This window comes from Eleutherodactylus coqui, chromosome 5 (genome assembly GCF_035609145.1).
Source record: "Eleutherodactylus coqui strain aEleCoq1 chromosome 5, aEleCoq1.hap1, whole genome shotgun sequence".
Taxonomy (NCBI): domain Eukaryota; kingdom Metazoa; phylum Chordata; class Amphibia; order Anura; family Eleutherodactylidae; genus Eleutherodactylus; species Eleutherodactylus coqui.
Genome location: NC_089841.1, coordinates 135,603,190 through 135,623,449, shown reverse-complemented (window position 1 = coordinate 135,623,449; position 20,260 = coordinate 135,603,190). Strand labels below are relative to the sequence as shown.

Sequence of the window (20,260 nt, the reverse complement as noted above, 5' to 3'; positions counted from 1 at the left end):
GTGCAGTAGTTTTGAAGAAACTTTCACTTTATTAGTAGCAGCCAGACACCAAACTAGTCCTCCATATTCAGGAGATGCAAGCTAGCCACACCCACCTCACCCTCTAGTCAATCATTGGTAGCGTTCTCTCTGTGCACAGTAATAGGGAGACAGCGGTCAATCAATGGTTGGAGAGTGTAGTTAGCCTGCAGCTCATGAATACCTAGGGCTATTTTAAAGTAGTCCTCTATGCATGTGCTGCTACAAATATGCAATTTTCTCCCAAATTTCTGCACAGATTCACACAGCAGACATATCACTGTAATCAATGTGCCAGTCACTACCTCTCAGATAGGGGTGCAGAAAGATGGTGACAAAGATGGTGACAGAGTATCTTTAAGTAATCTTCTAGGCAGACTGCAGTTTCTAACATTTAATTTCCTTAGAATCCAGGGGGGGGGGGTGTGTCCGGGACCCGGCGATTTGTTTATTTTAATCTTTTTAAGGTGCTCTGCGCTTTTAGCTGGGTTAGATGATATTTAATGGAAAATTTACTTTATAACTCTGCATTTCACCAGACATTTAATTTTCCTCAGTGAGCATACTCACTAAAAGATTTGGTTTCTCATCATCACCCTCTACTCACTTTTTAAAAGGGTCAGTACTTTCCATTTTAATCTTTTTGATATTTACATAGTTGAAGTATAATTTGGGGTTAGCTTTACTCTTTTTGACAATGAGTCTGTCGATCTTTGCTGCTTTTGTTTGCTTTTTACATCATTATTTCTTTTTACTTATAGGTTTTTAGTGATTCTTCACAGCTTTTTTGTTTTAGTATTTTAAATGCTTTCTCTTTGTTTATTGCCCCCTTTAAATCTTTATTGAGCCACATTGGTTTTCCATTTTTATAGATCCCTTCTGAACATCTTAACTTACAGGGTTAAAAAAGTTAACCACCTAGTCACAGCTTTTATACAACCAGGTCTCAGTTATTGCCACTATATCACAGTTTTCCTCAGGCATCATTACTTCCAGTTCGGCAACCTTATTGGTCAGACTTCTAACATTAGCCACCATACAGTTTAGAAAAGTTTTTTTTTTTTTTTTTACTTTCTTTTAAGATTATGTAGATTAATTATACTGCCAGTTCTAACTGTACTAACCCCTCCCACTGCTCCACCTCCATTTTTTATTACTCAGTCACAGATCACTGGCTACACCATCTTCACCTCTAGCTCTGTGATTGCCCTCTCCCACAGTCCCTAACTTCAGCACTTTCCCAACCTTCTAGCCATTTTCTCCCCCAGCACAGCTTCCCATCCCAGGAGTAGAATCTGTAACTTAAAACCAAGTCAGCCTAGTTCTTCAGGAACTCAAATCCCCCCTTCCTACACCAACTCGGTACTGTTGTATTATGTCGACACCGGAAGTTAGGGGTGTTGACATAATTAAGCAGACTTGACATGGAGGTGACGCCCCCAGCGTCTGATTGTCTGTTTTACCTGAAGCCATGCTTTTTGCCATCTGGACCCTGCTGTTCTCACTGTGCAGTTCAAAGTTATGTCCCCGATGCTCTGCCATCTCCAGCTCGTGTCTATGATGTGCTATCCACACATGCTGCTGTCACTCGTCCCGTACATAGGCTGTCCCCGCTGGCCTGCTTGTTGCTGCTGCCCTGCCATCTGTGGGTCTGGGATGTGATGTTGTGTCCGGACCCCGCTTTGGTTTGTGTCCTGATCCCGCTGCCAATCGCCTTACTCTTAGTGCAGGACAGTGCCGGGGGAGAAGATTCACTTACAGGAGCTGAGCAGCAGAAGACATCACCGATGGGCAGTGGAGACGGACACTGCACCACATCTACTGTCAGAGCAGCAGACCCGCCTGCTGGTGGGGAATCTGGGAGTGTCAGCACCGGAGCACTTAGGCGCCAATTGGGTCTGCGCTGCAGCTGACTGCAGACATTTAACGCCACAATGGCAACAGCGGCCTCCAGAGAGACTGAGATAAGACAGCGTCCCAGCCAAATCAAAAGGTGGGGGCATCAACTGTATGTCAACCCTACGCTGAATTGTGTCTACACCCCTAACTTCCAGTGGAGACATAATACAACAGTACCCTCCAACTCTTGAGACACTCCTAATATTCTGCTGCCTTTCTGGTGTGATACATGGTACAGGTAGTACTTCATAAAATTATTACTTTGGAAGTCCTTGCCCTAAGCTTAAATCTTAGGTCCCTGAAATAAATTTTAAAAAGGACTTTCCACCAATCTCTAACTTTGTCATTGGTGCCAATATTCACCATGACTGCTGGATCCTCCCAGTAATCTGTCAACTCAATCTTCAGTGTGTCAAACTCGAGTGCCAAGATGACAACACAGTCGACGATCCCAGTCTTTGTGCTTGTCTGACCCCCTAATAATGGAGTTCCACACTAACAGGACCTGTCTAGCCTGCCCCTCGCACTCTTCCTTCTAGTCCTCCATCTATCACCCACATAGCTGCTTGATCAGTGTGCACTCCCATGCCATCCTCCACCCCCACATCTGCCCCATCGCCTGTCTGCTCAGTGAGCAGCAAAGTCCTTTCAAGTTTGTCAATGGATCATAGTGTTGCAAGTTGTGCATTTGGATCGAGAAACCGGGCGTTCAAATGTGAAACACACTCATATTTCGGACAGCAGTTTACACCCTTGAACAACTGTTCAAGGACTGCATGCACGTCACAAAATGTACACTGGATTGCATTGTCAATCATGGAGCACATTCTAAATAGGGGTGGTACATAAAGTAATTTGTATGAGTGAAAAATAACAGTAAATAGATTTAAGTGACATTCTTCTCAAGTCCCCGATTTTAAGTCATACACACTTAAAAACAAAAACACATGTCACATGCTCCCACAGTCGTTATTTTGTTTGGTTTAAGTAGCTCTCAGCAACATTAACTCTTCCAATGGGGTTTGCAAAGGAAACCACAATTTCAACAGATGCAATTTATCAGAACTCAATTAGGTAACCCTGACCTTAATTAATAACACTGCCCAACGATGATTTTGTTTCGGGCTCAAAATTAGCATATTCTTATTTATTTTCATCTGCCGAATTAAAAAAAAAATAAAAAAAATCACCATAAAAATGACCGATTAGCTCTTGCTTTGGAGATAATGTAAACTCTTAAAAAAATGACATGGAGCAGTATTTTTTTTGTGGGTGGGGGGAGTTGTCACATTTCTCAACTGACATAACTCAACGCTCTCCATAGGTTTGTAGGTTATAAACATTATAAATGTTGCGATGGCGGAGTTTCTATATGGTTTCTGGTTTTTTTTTCTCAGAATTTCTGGTTTTGAAGTGTTTTTGAAGTGTAAAATTAGCTATACGAAAATTCCACGAAAATGTGTACATTTAGTGAATAATTTTTGTTAAATTTGTGGTGAAATAACATTTTCGTCACAGAAACGCAATGTGACGCCTCTTGTGAAGACTGCCTATCATCATTATTTTGGTATGAAGGTAGGTGACCAGGATAAGTCATGGGCTCCACATATGTGTTGCAATTCTTGTTTAGTTGAAGTACGAAAATGGCTGAAAAATAAAAACGATCTATGGCTTTCGCTGTGCCTATGGTTTGGCGGGAGCCTACAAACCATACAGATGACTGCTCCTTCTGCTTGACTCTGCCTAGAAAAGCAGGATTGTCAATGAAAGCAGGAAAAGTTCAATACCCGAATTTTCCATCTGAAATTCGACCTATTCCACATTCAGATCGTTTACCAGTTCCTACTCCACCCCAACATTATGAGCTTGAAGTAGAAAATAAAGAAATGTGGAAAAAGTAGAAGCCGACAAGCCTTCCACATCCCATGACCCTGACTTTGAGGTAAAAGATGATACACTGCACAGACTGAGTCAAGCAGGAATTGAGTGATCTCATTCGAACCCTTGACTTGTACAAAAGGACAAGGCGGAACTTCTAGGGTCAAGACTACAGCAATGGAATCTTCTCCAACATAATGCCAGGGCCTCACAGTACAGAGAATGTCAGAGGGATCTGTTTGCTGCGACGTTAATGGCTTAATTAAATGTTTGAATTTGAACCATGATCCAACTGAATGGAGGCTATTCACAGACTCCTCCAAGCTTAGTTTGAAAGCTGTATTACTTCACATTGGCAACCATCTTCCTTCTATTCCTTTTGGTCATGCAGTTCACATGAAGGGGAGTTATGCAAACATGACAGCCCTCCTCGACTCAAATATGCTGAACACAAGTGGAAAATGTGTGGCGAAATAAAAGTCACTGCTGTACTCTTAGGAATGCAACTGGGGTACACTAAACACTTGCTTTTTATGTATGTGGGACAGTAGGGATAGGAAACCACATTACATTCAAGCGGACTGGCCTGCAAGAAATCTTGACTCTACCGGGAAAAATGTCATTGCCAAGCCTCTCGTGGACCCAAAAGATGCTCTTCTTCCACCCCTTCATATAAAGCTGGGTCTAATGAAAAAGGTTGTCAAAAAGGTATGAACCAGGAAGGACAGGCATTTAAAGGGGTTGTCCCGCGCCGAAACGTTTTTTTTTATTCAATAGCCCCCCGTTCGGCGCGAGACAAACCCAATGCATGTGTTAAAAAAAACCCGTTTAGTACTTACCCGAATCCCCGCGCTGCGGCGACTTCTTCCTTACCTTAAGCAAGATGGCCGCCGGGATCTTCACCCACGATGCACCGCGGGTCTTCTCCCATGGTGCACCGTGGGCTCTGTGCGGTCCATTGCCGATTCCAGCCTCCTGATTGGCTGGAATCGGCACACGTGATGGAGCGGAGCTACGAGGACCAGCTCTCCGGCACGAGTGGCCCCATTCACCAGGGAGAAGACCGGACTGCGCAAGCGAGTCTAATCGGGCGATTAGACGCAGAAATTAGACGGCACCATGGACACGGGGACGCTAGCAACGGAACAGATACGTGAATAACTTCTGTATGGCTCATATTTAATGCACGATGTACATTACAAAGTGCATTAATATGGCCATACAGAAGTGTATAACCCCACTTGCTTTCGCGGGACAACCCCTTTAAGTACTTAAGAGACAAATTTCCTAGATTGAGTGATGCAAAGGTTAAGGAAGGTATTTTTGTTGGGCCACAAATTTGACAACTTGCAAAGGATGCTGCGTTTGACCATGTTTTGGAGGGAAAAGAAAAGGAATAGAGATGAGCGAATATACTCGGCCACGCCCCTTTTTCGACCGAGCTCCGTGATTTTCGAGTACTTCCGTACTCGGGCGAAAAGATTCGGGGGGCGCCGTGGGTGAGTGGGGGGTTACAGCGGGGAGTGGGAGGGGGGGGGGGGGGGAGAGGGAGAGAGAGAGAGGGCTCTCCCCTGTTCCCCGCTGCTACCCCCCGCTCCGCCACGCCTCCCCCGCGCCCCGGCGCCCCCCGAATCTTTTCACCCGAGTAGCCAGGTACTCGAAAATCGCGGTGCTCGATTGAGTAATTACTTGAAACAAGTACGTTCGCTCATCTCTAAAAAGGAAGCTTGGCAAAGCCTTAAAAGGAGTTATTCATGGATTCTTAGGCATCAAAAGAGATAACTTCTGGAAAAATACCATCAACTCCCATGCAACATGTCCCTTAAAACCCATTTTCTCTACTCCACCTAGACCTTTTCCCTCCTAGTTGTGGAGCTGTCAGTGATGAAAACTGAGAAAGATTCCACCAGGATATTTCTGTAATGGAACAAAGATATCAGGGCCGTTGGAATAACACAATGCTTGTGGATTACTGCTGGTCTGTGTGTAGGGATGCTCCGGAACTCACTTACAAAAAAAGGCAAGCGAGAAGAATCTCATGAAATCGCCACATAAATCTCTTCACACCGAACCCCCTGCCAGGAATTCTTCCATCAATTTAAAACTCTTTGAATGTAACGGTCATTAAAAAAAATTTCAAATGCACTTTCAATATTATTAGCATATGTAATTAAAATGTATCATTTTCTCTTAATCAGTTAAAATAACGTATATCACAGAAACTACAGCCAATAAGAAATTTTGCCTTGTTATATTCGTTTTTCTCACCACCAAATTAGTAAGATTTGACTCATGAAGTTAAGGAAACATTCCAAAATATTTTTTTGGTTGGCCAGTGTAACCTGTGCAAGGTACTGGAATTGAACACACTACCAAACTATATGCGTTTTTAAATGTAACAATATATTGTGTTTTTAACTGTAACAATGTAATCACCCAATATACGGTACCTCCTCAGCACAATATAGTAACCTCTAGGAAAGACAAATATACCGTAGCTACAGTATATAAGCTATAAGACCACTGACTTGCTATAAGTCACAAATAAATAAAATACAAATAAAAATTGCACCCAAGCTTCATACACACTTAAAGCAACCACACTTTAGATCAACCACACATCACAGTCTCCCAGAGTCGCTCTTTTGTTTGGTTTAAGTAGCACTTAGCAGCAGTAACAACTCCAATTGTTTCGTATAACTCCAAGATATCAGGCTTAAGGCCCTTTTCCAGACTTGGAGCTTTCCTTTATTCCACACTTTCACGCCATATCCATTGCCAAATCCCATTGCAAAAAAACCCCAAAAAATCATTTGCACCACTGATGCTGCAAAAACCCCAATTCAGGCCATACTCTTTCCCCGTCCAGGACACCAACTCACTATTACTTAGGGTTCAACTAAACAGTCATGGACGGAGCAGCCATGTTGATTCTTCTACCAGTTATACAAATTCTTTTCCTCTCTGCTTATTACCAGTTTCTCGTAGAATTCAAAACTTTACGAGTCTACCATCACACATGTGCACTCTATCTGCCACACCACTTATGCTCTTCACTCAGAATGACCTATGACGCTCATCCTCTATTATATGTTCTCACTCCTGTCTCGACTTATCTTGCTGAACCCATTCTGTAGAATTCACTGGCCAGATCATATGAATTACTCCTAATACTCCCAATATCACAAGTGCAATTAAAAAACAATTTTCTTCAAAGTAGGCCTATGTCACAGAACCATAATTCATAGCCCATACACAACCTGACTGTGGACATCTTCACTTTGCTTTGTCCTTACAGTAGCCAACATCAGTTTATATAATCGGTGTTTGGCTGGCTTCAATCAATTAAATTTATATTCCCCATGCCAACACAAAGTAGGTTCATTCCCTGGACTAAGTTAACACCTTATAATGTGTATTCCATTGAGATTGTAAACTCTGCAGGTGGGAACATTTCTTTAGGTTGCATTTGTTTTGACTTTTCAGTAGTTTTTCTACTTTCCCAATTGTTAAGTGCTGCATAATATTGGCGATATTATTAATGACCTCTTACACAAGTGATGGTTTCTAAAGGGGACATTTACATAAACATTTTATGTACACATTAAATGTAATTTGTAAAATTTAAGCCAAAAGGCTGGCCTTTACCTCTTTATCCATGCCTACGATTTGCCTCTTGGAAAGCTTTTCCAGCTCGATGGACGCGTTGTTGGCATGAGTCTCCACCTCCTTCTGCAGCTTAAGGCGGTGCTCGTCCATCTCAGCCTTCAGCTTATTCTCCAGGGCGATCAGCTGCTTCTGGTGCTGGCGCCGCATCCGCTTATATCCTGACATCTGTTCCCGCAACTCGTTCTCCTGCTCATGCTCATGGATCTGCCTTGTAACCTATGAACAGAAACAGAATTTTCATCCTTTTAGAACTTTGACGTAAAAAATGTGTTAAGAGGAATTGTAGGGTTAGTACCACCTCCACCAAGCATGGGAGTGAGATTTTAGATACAGAGAACTTAAAAACCAGAACCAAACCAGAAACAGCTGAACAGTCAGCAAAACAAAGGCGGATGTTATATTCAGACACGCAAGACAATATTTTTGCCTTAGGTTTTCTTCAAGACAAGGAAAGGTTGACAGTAGGAGTCAACCATCAAAACAGGACAACAAGATCTTATGCACAAAAACATCACAAAAATCATTCACTACAGAGTACATTTCTTGCTAAAGGCTACTGCACCAAAAATGGAGTTTACAGAGAAACTCTCTCTACAATTTAAAGCCTTTTAAGACAATACACTACAAACACGCTTTTCATTAACTTTCCGAACGTCTTCAGCCATATCACAACTTCAACGTTTGCACTAGATCTCAAACACTAGATCTCAAAAGCTAGGAAGGCTCGGCAAGGCCAATAAACACAAAGAAAACAAGAAAAATCTTTGTCACAAGACTGCTGTGTGAAAAAGTTTAGTTTGATCTACATATAACTCAACTTATTCCTATGGAATGGACTTGACTCTCTACAACAAAAACTTTCGTATAACCCTCAGTCTAAAAACCACCACAGTGTGTCAAACTATCAGATTATTGGTTCTGGTAAAGGATAAGTCAATTATATTACATTTCCAATTTTTCTCCCCCATTCTAGCAAAAAGGTTTTCGTAAAATGTGTACTTATGACTAGCAGTAGTAGTGACACCTACTTGATTGGATCTTCTATAGATCTATGTAAACTAAGGCCAAGTGCGAGTCAGAAATAACCGCTTCATACCAAATGGAAATCTGAAGATATGACCTATTCTTATTTGAATGAATGTTGTGCAACTTACTAACAACCAACATCGCAATTCTTTATTCTGATCGCTACAGCTAGTTTGTGGCTTTTGAAGTGAGCATGTTAAATTTCAAAATCTTGTCCACATGCTGCAGGAAAAAAATCCACAGTAGTAATGGACATGTGGTGCGAAATGTAAATCCACAGCACTACAATGTATTAGCAGCAAATTTGCGGTGCAGATTCCGCCTCTTCAAAAAAAGAGAGGGTGAATTCCGCACCAAATGGTTCAGATTTTGCACTGCAGACAATGCACAGCAAATTTCGCCATGTGTGAACATAGACTAAAAGGGTATTCCCAACTCAGCAAGTAGTGCAGTATCCACAGCATAGGGAATATGTTGCTAATCTGTGAAGATCCGACCGCTGGGACCCTCACTGACCCAGAGATATCATCCCTGACGTGTCCCTTAGCGTATACATTTTGCAATATTTTTACATTCGCACCACCACAGCATTCCCTTTGCGAGATACAGCCAAGTTCAAGCACTTGGCAATCTCTGATGGTCCCATTCTCTTGGATAGGACCACAGGAAATTGCCGGCCACTTAAAATCGGTTATCGCCGGTGGTCCCGTTGAAACAAACACCACAGTGGCGTGCTTGCGTGGCCACCACTGTCAAAATTTTGAGACCTGCCAGGGGCGATTTCCCTGGATCTGTTAGGGTCCCAACAGTCGTCCCTCCATAAATTGACAAATTATCCTTTATTCTGTTGAGAGGGGATAACATGCCAAGATGGAAATACCCCTTTAAAAAAAAAAAAAAACGGCAAAACTGCATATAAATGAAAACAAAAAATACAAAATATTGATGATGCAACCCACATGCTGAAACATGGAGTACTGCACAGTCTTTGCAATCAGTATAGCATTTGAGTATGTTCCCACAGGATGGATCGGTGTGGATTTTCTGGGCAGAAATCTGATTGATCTGCAGCATGTAAATTTACGCTGTGGATTTTACCCTTTGCAGTACAAACTGGCAAATCCACAGTATTCTCGCAACAAAAAAAAATTCTAAAAGAAAAAAAAAATGCTCCATTTGGTGCACTGTGTGTGACTGGAGATTTTTAGCAGATGCGAGGTGGATTTTCTGCTGCGGAAAATCAACAGCAGCTCCTCTCCTGTGAGAACATGCCCCTGCAGTGAAGACACTAAACATTTTTTGCAATTTGTAGCATTTAACACAAATCTAACCCATCTGCAGTACTTTTTATGGGTTCTTTACTCAGAATAGAGCGAGATATAATCAATGGGAAACAAGCACGCATTCAGTCACCAACCACCGGGGAGGCAAATCATCAAACTTCAAAGTCACATGAACACCTCTGGCATGCGTCTAACAGCTGTGATCTTAGGCATGCATGAACGACCAGTGAACTGTAGTGAAACTAAAGGTTTGCAAACTTTGAATGGATGAGTGCTATATTCCATGACATTAGAAAAAGTCGCAGCCTTTAAAAAAAAAAAAAAAAAGTTATGGAAACTTGCGGTAAGAAAACAAATTGGTTGGTGTGACAAGGTGTCAAGAACTGAACAGTCTCTAAACCTTAAATGTTTACATGGATGAAGCACAAATGTAAAAATATATTATTTGCTCTTACCCTGACTCTCCACTGCAGCTTTGAGGGGGGAGAAAACAAAAAAAACTAAGCATTACCATGCCACAGCAATCAGAAGGTCCAAAGAAATAACTATGCTAAACAAAAAAGCTCAAAATGAGAAAAAGTAATGACCCAATAAAGAATAAAATACAGATTTTATTCGCTTTGGTATCCTTGACCCCAGGCACTCTCTAAATCTATGAGTACATACATGTACCATGAAATAATACTGGTGGCCAGCAAGCCAGCATGCAGTAGTAGTGACAGCACAGCAGAACATTACACATTGCTGTACTTAGCAACATGGTGCCCACTGGGTTCAAGTGTTACAAATGCAATAGGACTGCAAGTATGTGTGAGAAGATCAAGGTAACTTTGTCCATTATTTGGAAATTGCTTGGAAGGTACACTTGAACAATAGATAAGTCAATAAAGCTATCATAAAAAGGGATCAGTTTTCACAGAATTTTCTGGTTCAGTATCTTCACTAACTAAAGCCCATACAGATAGTGTTCCCATATACAGTTAGGGCCAGAAATATTTGGACAGTAACACAATTTTCGCGAGTTGGGCTCTGCATGCCACCGCATTGGATTTGAAATGAAGCCTCTACAACAGAATTCAAGTGCAGATTGTAACGTTTATTTGTCCAATTACATTTGAGCTCCTAAAATGTGGAGTGTTTGTAAAGAAATGTGTACAATTCCTACATTTTCTATCAGATATTTTTGTTCAACCCTTTAAATTAAACATAACCCAAACAAAATATTTTTTTTTCAATATTTTGTTGCGAATCCTTTGGAGGCAATCACTGCCTTAAGTCTGGAACCCATGGACATCACCAAACGCTGGGTTTCCTCCTTCTTAATGCTTTGCCAGGCCTTTATAGCCGGAGCCTTCAGGTCTTGCTTGTTTGTGGGTCTTTCCGTCTGAAGTCTGGATTTGAGCAAGTGAAATGCATGCTCAATTGGGTTAAGATCTGGTGATTGACTTGGCCATTGCAGAATGTTCCACTTTTTTGCACTCATGAACTCCTGGGTAGCTTTGGCTGTATGCTTGGGGTCATTGTCCATCTGTACTGTGAAGCGCCGTCCGATCAACTTTGCAGCATTTGGCTGAATCTGGGCTGAAAGTATATCCCGGTACACTTCAGAATTCATCCGGCTACTCTTGTCTGCTGTTATGTCATCAATAAACACAAGTGACCCAGTGCCATTGAAAGCCATGCATGCCCATGCCATCACGTTGCCTCCACCATGTTTTACAGAGGATGTGGTGTGCCTTGGATCATGTGCCGTTCCCTTTCTTCTCCAAACTTTTTTCTTCCCATCATTCTGGTACAGGTTGATCTTTGTCTCATCTGTCCATAGAATACTTTTCCAGAACTGGGCTGGCTTCTTGGTGTTTTTCGGCAAATTTAACTCTGGCCTGTCTATTTTTGGAATTGATGAATGGTTTGCATCTAGATGTGAACCCTTTGTATTTACTTTCATGGAGTCTTCTCTTTACTGTTGACTTAGAGACAGATACACCTACTTCCCTGAGAGTGTTCTGGACTTCAGTTGATGTTGTGAACGGGTTCTTCTTCACCAAAGTATGCGGCGATCATCCACCACCGTTGTCTTCCGTGGACGCCCAGGCCTTTTTGAGTTCCCAAGCTCACCAGTGAATTCCTCTTTTATCAGAATGTACCCGACTGTTGATTTTGCTACTCCAAGCATGTCTGCTATCTCTCTGATGGATTTTTTCTTTTTTTTCAGCCTCAGGATGTTCTGCTTCACCTCAATTGAGAGTTCCTTTGACCGCATGTTGTCTGGTCACAGCAACAGCTTCCAAATCCAAAACCACACACCTGGAATCAACCTCAGACCTTTTAACTACTTAATTGATTACAGGTTAACGAGGGAGACGCCTTCTGAGTTAATTGCAGCCCTTAGAGTCCATTGTCCAATTACTTTTGGTCCCTTGAAAAAGAGGAGGCTATGCATTACAGAGCTATGATTCCTAAACCCTTTCTCCGATTTGGATGTGGAAACTCTCATATTGCAGCTGGGAGTGTGCACTTTCAGCCCATATTATATATATATATATATATATATATATAATTGTATTTCTGAACATGTTTTTGTAAACAGCTAAAATAACAAAACTTGTGTCACTGTCCAAATATTTCTGGCCCTAACTGTATCTGGACATCCAGATTTCCTTCACCCAGCATTGTAGTGAAACACCAGATAGAAAACTGATGGTACATCTGATCACCTTGCTTTCTATGGGATCTTTAATTACATCCTGTGCATCAGTTGTGATGCCAATAGAAAAACATTGCATGCAGCATTTTACTGTCCAGCTATGGATGACGGACTGCTGCAGAAAACGCAGCAAAAGTACATCACTTGTGTCCTGCTCTGGGATAAAACGCCTGGCTAAACACACTATATACACAGTTATGTAAAAAACTAAGTACACCCTTACTGAATTCTATGGATTTATGAAGCAGGACATAAAAAGTTCAACCTCAGATGACCACCACATGAAAAAAATAGACCATGTCATTATTTAACAAAAACTAGGACAAAATACAGAAGCAGTGTGTAAAACATTAAGTACACCTTTACTGCTTTCATAGGAATTTAGAGGGTGAGTAGCAGCCAGGTGCTGGTAATCATATGCCCTAAATTAATTGATCATCAGCAAGTGTGACCAGTTTGCTGGTCTGGAGCATTCAGCCATTTGTTAACACAATGTCAAGGAGGAAACACATAAGCAATGATCTTAGAGAAGCAATTTTTGGAATTCAAGTTATCTGATAAGGGTTATAAGACTATTTACAAAACAATTTGGAGTCTATCATTCTACAGTAATATTATACACTAGTGAAAAAACATTCTGGACAGCCAACAATCTTCCTAGTTGTGGACTTCCCAGCAAATTCACCCAAAAGGTCAGACTGTGCAATGCTTCGAGAAATCAAGAGCTTCATTTTAGTCTAAAGGCCTCAGTTAGCATGTTAAATGCTAGTTCATAAGAGTACAATTAGAAATAGCTTGTTTTGAAGGGTTGTCAGGGGAAAGACTCTTCCTTCTAAAAAGACCATGGCAACATGTGTAAAGTTTGGAAAGTTTTATCTGAATAAACCACAAGACTTCTGGAACAATGTCCTTTAGACAGATGAGACCAAAGTGAAAATGTGTGGCCATAATATGTTAAGCCATATCAAATGTTAAGTATGGTAGTTGAGGGGTGAGGATTTTAATTTGTTTTGCAGCCACAAAACCCGAGCACCTTGAATCACTAAACCCGAGCACCTTGAATCACTAAGTCAACGATGAACTCTCCTGTATACCAAAGTATTCCACGGTCAAATGTGAGGCCATCTATTCAAATGCTAAAGCTTGTCCGAAACTGGGTCATGCAGTACAACAATGATCCCAAGTACATCAACACAAAAGGTGTTGCAATGGTGCAGTGAAAGTCCAGACCTCTATCCAATTGAAATGCTATAGTGGGATCTTAATAGTGCCCAAAAGCTTCTATGAACTGAAGCAACATTGTACAGATCGGGCCAACATTCCTCCAGAACAATGTGAAAGACTGATAGTCATACAGAAAAAAAGACTACTGCTAAAAGGTGGTTTCACAAGCTACAGGTTCAATAGAGTGTACCTAATTTTTCACAATATTTTTGCATTTTTGGCCTTGTTTTGTTAATTAATGACATGGTGCAATTTGTCATGTGCTGTTCATCTCAGGTTGCAATTCTCTAAATTTTAAGATCTTCTAACCAGATTTTGTTTTACTTTGTCTTGATATTTAAAACTACAAAATTCAAAGAGTGCACTTAGGCTGAATGAAAGAAAAACTAACATACTTTGTTACTATGTCGCCAAGTGTGTGAATGCACCCTTCCATGTCAATCCAGACTGGTCCAATAGAGTACAATATAATTACATCAAGGCTGGTAAACTCCTAGGAGCTAGTTGCCTTAAAGTTGTATTTCCAACATGTACATTCACTTTCAAAGTTTCAGAGATAAGGGGCCAAACGGCTAATTTACATCTATATAGATATGAAGTTTTGATTTGTATCATACACGAAAAAGATGTAGAAGTGATAAATATTTTGTGAAATGTGAAGTTAAAGTCAGAAGATGTCCAAAAACAGAAACCAGAGGGACCTAGGGACACCCATCTACTGTTTAGAGAAGTCTGAACAGAAGTGGTCTTTATGCAAGATTGTGGCTGAAGTAGAAACAAGGCTAAGCGACTCAAATATACATGAAAGCATATTGCCTGGGTGCAGAAAAATGGCACATGCTCTTGTCTGAGGAGTCAAAATGTGAAATATTTGACTATAGCAGAAGACAGTTTGTTTGCCAAAGGGCTGGAGAGGGTTACACTAATGTGTCTGTGGGCACCACTGAAGCTTGGTGGAGATTCCTTGCAGGTTTGGGGCTGCTTTTCAGCAAATGGAGATGGAGAATTGGTCAAGATTAATGGTGTCCTCAATGCTGAGATATACAGACACTTGGCCATCATGCAATACTATCAGGGAGACATCTGACTGCCTCCTAATGTATTCTACAGCAGAACAATGACCTACAATACAATGTCATTAAGAACTATCTTCAGTGTAAAGAACAAGGAGTCCTGGAAGTGAGGATATGGCTCCCACAAAGCCCTCATATCATCATCGAATCTGTGTGGGATTACATGAAGAGGTAGAAGGTTCTGAGGAAACCTACATGCACAGATGATGTGTGCTTATGATGTCTGGAACAACCTCCCGGCCGAGTTACTTCTAGGTACACATGTACACAGTTTCTGAAGAACCAATGTGGTTTTTAAGGGGAAAAAAAAAAAAAAAAGTGTTCACACCAAATATTGATTGAATTTAATTTCTTTATTGATGAGAATAAACTATTAACACTTCCACTTCTGAAAGCATTCTTACTTTTCAGCATTTTTCCCACACCTGCCTAAAACTTGTACAGTACTATACGTCAAACACAATCAAACTAAACTATTAAACACACCAACAATTGTACCATTCACATCTTTTAACGGGCACACTGAGTAAAGACCGACAGTGCAAGGACAAAAAGCGAACCCTTGAATTTAATAATCGGTAGATGAAGCTTTAGCAGAAATAGTCTCCACCAAATGCTTCCTATACATGCAAATAAGATTTGCACATTGCTGGAAAAAAATTTGACCATTCCTCCATGCAAATGTGTTTCAGTTTATCAATACTTCTGGAATGCCTTGGTGGACGGCTCTCTTCGGGGTCATGCAACAACTTCTCGATATGGTGAAGTTCAGGGCTCGGATATGATCGTTCCAAAACACACATTTTTTTAGGAATTCTTTAGATTTGGGTCATTTTCTTGGTGCATCACCCAACGTTTATTAAGCTTGAGGTCACACAGTGCTGCCCTGTCCTGCAAAATGTTTTGATATACCTTGAATTCATTAGTCCCTCAATTGGGAGGCGTCCAGAATCAGCAAAGCAGCCCAAACCATGATACTCCTTCCACCATGCTTCATGATTGCAAATGCATCGGGATAAGTTGAGGGCTTGGGCAGAAAAGTGGTAAATGAGGTTTAACGCTGTTACATGTAAGGTTCTGCACATGGGCAGGGAAATTACATGTCACCATTACACACTATGCTAAACCACTGTTCAAAACTGACATGGAAAAGGACTTGGGGATTTTAATTAACTGTAAACTTAACTGGAGCAACCAGTGTCAGGAAGCTGCTGCCAAGGCAAATAGGATCATGGGGTGCATCAAAAGACATCTAGGAGCACATGGTGGAGAACATGGTTCTTCCTCTTTACAAGTCCCTGGTCAGACCACACATGGAATATCGTGTACAGTTTTGGGCACCGGTAATCAAGGACAGATCAGAGTTTGAGCAGGTACAAAGGTGGGAATCTAAGTTACTAAATGAAATGGGAAGGGGGGGGGGGACTAAAATACCCAGAGAGGTTCTTAACATTGGGGTTATGTAGTTTAGAAAAAAAAAAAGGCAACTGAGGGGCAACCCAACAACTATGTATAAATACAGCAGAGGACAATACAGAGATCTCCCCCACTATCCATTTATACCAAGAACTGGGACAAGGGGGCATCCTCTACATCTATAGGAAATAAGGTTTCTACACCAACATAGAAGGGGTTTTTCCACTGTAAGAGCAGTGAGACTATGGAACACTACCAGAGGATGTGGTGATGGTGGACTCGCCAATAGAGTATACAAAGGGGCCTGGATGTCTCCCTTGAGTATTACAATATTAAATGTAATAGTCACAGATTACTTCAGAAGAGTTGATAATCCGGGGAATATTCTAATGGCCAGATTGGAGTAGAAAAGTAATTATTTCCCTAAAACTAAAGAAAATTGTTTTATACCTCATTGGAGTTTTTGCCTACCTCTGGATTAAGATTGGGGAGTAATAGGCTGAACTAGATGCACAGATCTTTTTTTTTGTGTTAGGCCGTCGTCACAGGGCAGTGTTTGCACACGCAAAATCTGTGTGCGATAAAACACAGAATAGAACCCATTGATTGGGTTTAGTCTCATAAGCTCGTTTTGTGCTCGCATTTCATGAGTAAAAAAAAACTCCTATTTTCCGGCATTTTGTATAGCAAAAGTGCCATAGAAGTCTATGGCAGGTGCAGAGTTACACAAGGGGAAAGGTGTGACACTGCAAAATGCAGGAAAAGACGACAGCTAGACTTTATTAGGCTTTTAATAGCCATTAAAATTTCACGTAAAGGGTGAAAGGGTGGTCCTGCGTGCACAAAAATTACAGTAATATGCGCAGACTCCTGTGCAACACCCTGAGTAGAATCCTCTTCAAGCTTTGTTTATGCGCAAATGCAATGCGATGTGGTGAGTGCATTTGCGCAAATGCTTGTGTGTCTCTGCGCTTACGCACTAGGTTACGGTGTTAGATGTTGGTGCAGTGTGTTATATTGCCAGATTGGTTAGAGGAAAAAAACATTTCCCCAGAAGCATTGTAGAAGGAAGGTGGTTTCAGGAAAACTTGAGCCAGGCTACAATTTTTGCTTCCCTTCCAATTTAGATAGCAGCAGCTTCTTTTGTGGTGCCCTTTCATAACACCATACTTGTTTAGCGTTTTTCAAACAATGTACGAATGAACAGGAATTTTTGCAGTTTGCAGCATCTTCCAGGATCGCCCATTGTGCTTAAGAACAGGAATCTTTCACTCCTTGGGAGAGAAACAACAGTCCTACATTTTATCCATTTGTAGATAATTTGACTTTGTGTAGGTAGGTGTGCACCCAGGTCTTCAGCAATGCTTTTGTAGCCTTTTCCACCTTCATGAGTCTAACACATCTTCTGAATGTGTTTGCATTAAGGCACAGTTTCCATTATCCAACCTTTCTTGAAAACAATTCCTCAGTAACCAGGCGGTGTGGGCCTTCATTTAATGGGCAAAGCACACGTGAAACCAGCACTTCTAGTCTAAACTCCTTCATTAAAAAACCTTTTGCCAATTAGCTCATGGAGAAGTCATTAACACAGAGGTTTGCTTGCTTTTTCTCCTTGCACTGTGGATGCTTACTTATTGTACTCTATAAAAGGCACAATGTCCACGTGTGGATTTTATTTATAAAATACGCTCGTGACCCCCGCACGGGAGATGCGTGCGTCTTGCTGCCCATAGGGCATAGGGTCGCACGCACGGTAAGAAATAACAGCATGCTCTATTTTCCTGCGGGTCTCCTATATGGACGGCTCCCGTTAAAGCCTATGGAAGTTGTCCGTATCTGCATCACAGACACAGGTGTTTGTGCTGTGCCGCGGATACGCAGAAGAAAAAAAAAAAAAAAAGGCTGTTCACGGCGCATGCGCGCCACCGTGCCAAGCACATCCGCCGGCCAAAAGAAAGAAGATCCGGCCTGCACGTGAGAGAGACCCGCAGCGTTCGAAGAGGTAAGAAAAATGTACTTTCCCTCTCCATGGCCGTGGGCACGCACGGATTTGACTGCGGGATTCAGCAGTGGTATCTGTGCGTGCAAGTGGACATGACGCCTGAAAGACATAAGCAGTACAACTGTTTGCATATTATTTGTTTAGTTCCATTGTGTTTATCTATAAACTGTGATTTATGCTGCATTTAGACAGAACGATTATCGTTCAAACGAGCGAAACTGAATGCTAATCGTTCTGTTTAAATGTGAGCCAACGATGAACACGCAGTTCTTGTTCGTCATTCAGTTTCAGCCAGCATAAAATTAGCTTGCGCACTTATCGTGTAGTTTAATCACTGATCGCTCAGTGTTTCACATAGGAATATGAAACACTGAATGATAAGCAGACTAGAACTGCATGGTTCTCAACAATAATCATGCAGTCTAAGGCTGGAGTCACATGGCGTATGCGTTTTTACGCTCACCCGCTGGCAACGTAAAAACGTGTGAATGGGTGCACGCCGCCTGTTCAGACGGCATGGGCCCAGCAAATATACGCCGAACCCACAATGCTGTTGGGCTGGGGGGGGGGGAGCCAGTGTAGCTCTGCTAAGCTGGCTTCCCCTTGACGGCTTTCACCAAGGGAAGGAGGCGGGACGAGGTGGGAGCTAGTGTGCTAAGCTCCCGCCCACTCGGTCCCTTGTCGGCAGCCGGCAATGGGAGGGGGCTGGACAGGGCAAGAGCTTAGCAACTAGGCTCCAGCTTCCTCCCATTGCAAGCAGACGGCAAGGGGCGGTGACACGTACTGTCAATCAAGTCCAATATCAATTTTAGAGAGTGGACGGTGGAGACATCTCCATCTGATACACTGACAGTGCAAGGACTGGACCAAAGAAAAGCCTGTCTGGGCAAAGAAAGGAGAGTATAGCTTTGGGGGGAAAAGGAATACAGTTAGAAGGGCCGCAGCTGCAGAGTTAGAGAGCAAGACCCACTGATTTTATCCAGTTACAGGTTATCTTTAAACTTAAAAAGGAGGTAGTTTAAATATACACAGCGGTCCTGAAGTTACAAAGGTGGCAGAATACAATATTTTGAACTTCTAGTAGTCTTTTCTTGGCCACTGTAGCATGGAAAAATAACCCGATGCTATAGACTCCACCAATTAGTGACATGTACAATTGCCTGGAAGATCCTACCAATCAGCATGGGCATTTCACTGGTAAAACACTTAAAGTGCACGTATAGACTGGCTGTTTAGTGGTACCTCTTTATAGTATGATGCACTGGTTTATGCTCTGTACTAATTTTTATCACTAGGATGAGCTGCTTTGGACACCAGACGAGGACGGTTCCATTTTATCTTTCTGGTATATGAGTAATGTACAGGTCTCTGAAGAAGCTCCTGTCCTCATCATAGAAAATGATTTATGGCTTCCAGCGCCTGTTTCTGACTTTAATTTCTAAGGATTTGCTTTTTCTGCAACAGTTTCTTGCTTAAAGGGGTTTTACACGCAAAATACTATGGGATGATCTATCTTTAGAATAGGTCAACAATAGCTGTTCGGCTGAGGTCCGCTGCTCGGGACCACCAGCTGATTAGGTGCCTGCTGTCAGGGCTGCGATCCACAGGGATTGGAGCTAGAGGTGCTGCTCCAACCCGTGTAGAGGTCGGCGCTTGTAACTGCTGGTGGAGCTACCATTTCAATAAGAGCTACGTCTGCACTTACAAGTGCCGGCCACTACACAAGGGTCGAGGTAACGGTTTCTGCTCTGACCCCCCAAAACAAGAGATGTAGAATAAAACACAAGTTATATTGATTATTTTTCCCACAAAGCTATACATGAAGTCTGCTCACCTCCTCCTATTCTAGAACACGATGCCTGCAGATTAGAAGGCATGTTATAATAGTAAAAAGGGTTGTCCGATTACATTTTTAAAAATGTAATGGCAGGAGCAGCAGTGGAAAAAAATACAGCAGTTCTCTCTCCCGTCCTTGGCAAGTCATCGCCGCAGCCATACTGTTGTCCTAGTCCCTGTTGACAGTATAAGTTGCGCAATCACTGGCAGCCAACGAGAGGCCGTAGCA

General features: G+C 41.9%; 2 protein-coding genes across 6 annotated transcripts in view; both read right to left on the bottom strand.

Moving 5' to 3' along the window:
- LOC136627809 (uncharacterized) overlaps positions 1-20,260 on the bottom strand; it is an 884,798-nt gene that overhangs the window by 247,852 nt on the left and 616,686 nt on the right. The gene's annotated exons all lie outside the window — the stretch shown is intronic.
- The window catches only part of TAOK3 (TAO kinase 3), a 199,108-nt gene that overhangs the window by 40,370 nt on the left and 138,478 nt on the right, over positions 1-20,260 (bottom strand). For all 5 annotated transcript variants that reach the window (XM_066603205.1, XM_066603200.1, XM_066603202.1 and 2 more), the window contains one exon: positions 7,444-7,680. In XM_066603205.1, coding sequence (XP_066459302.1) covers positions 7,444-7,680 — 237 coding nt within the window. The remainder of the gene's footprint in view (positions 1-7,443; positions 7,681-20,260) is intronic.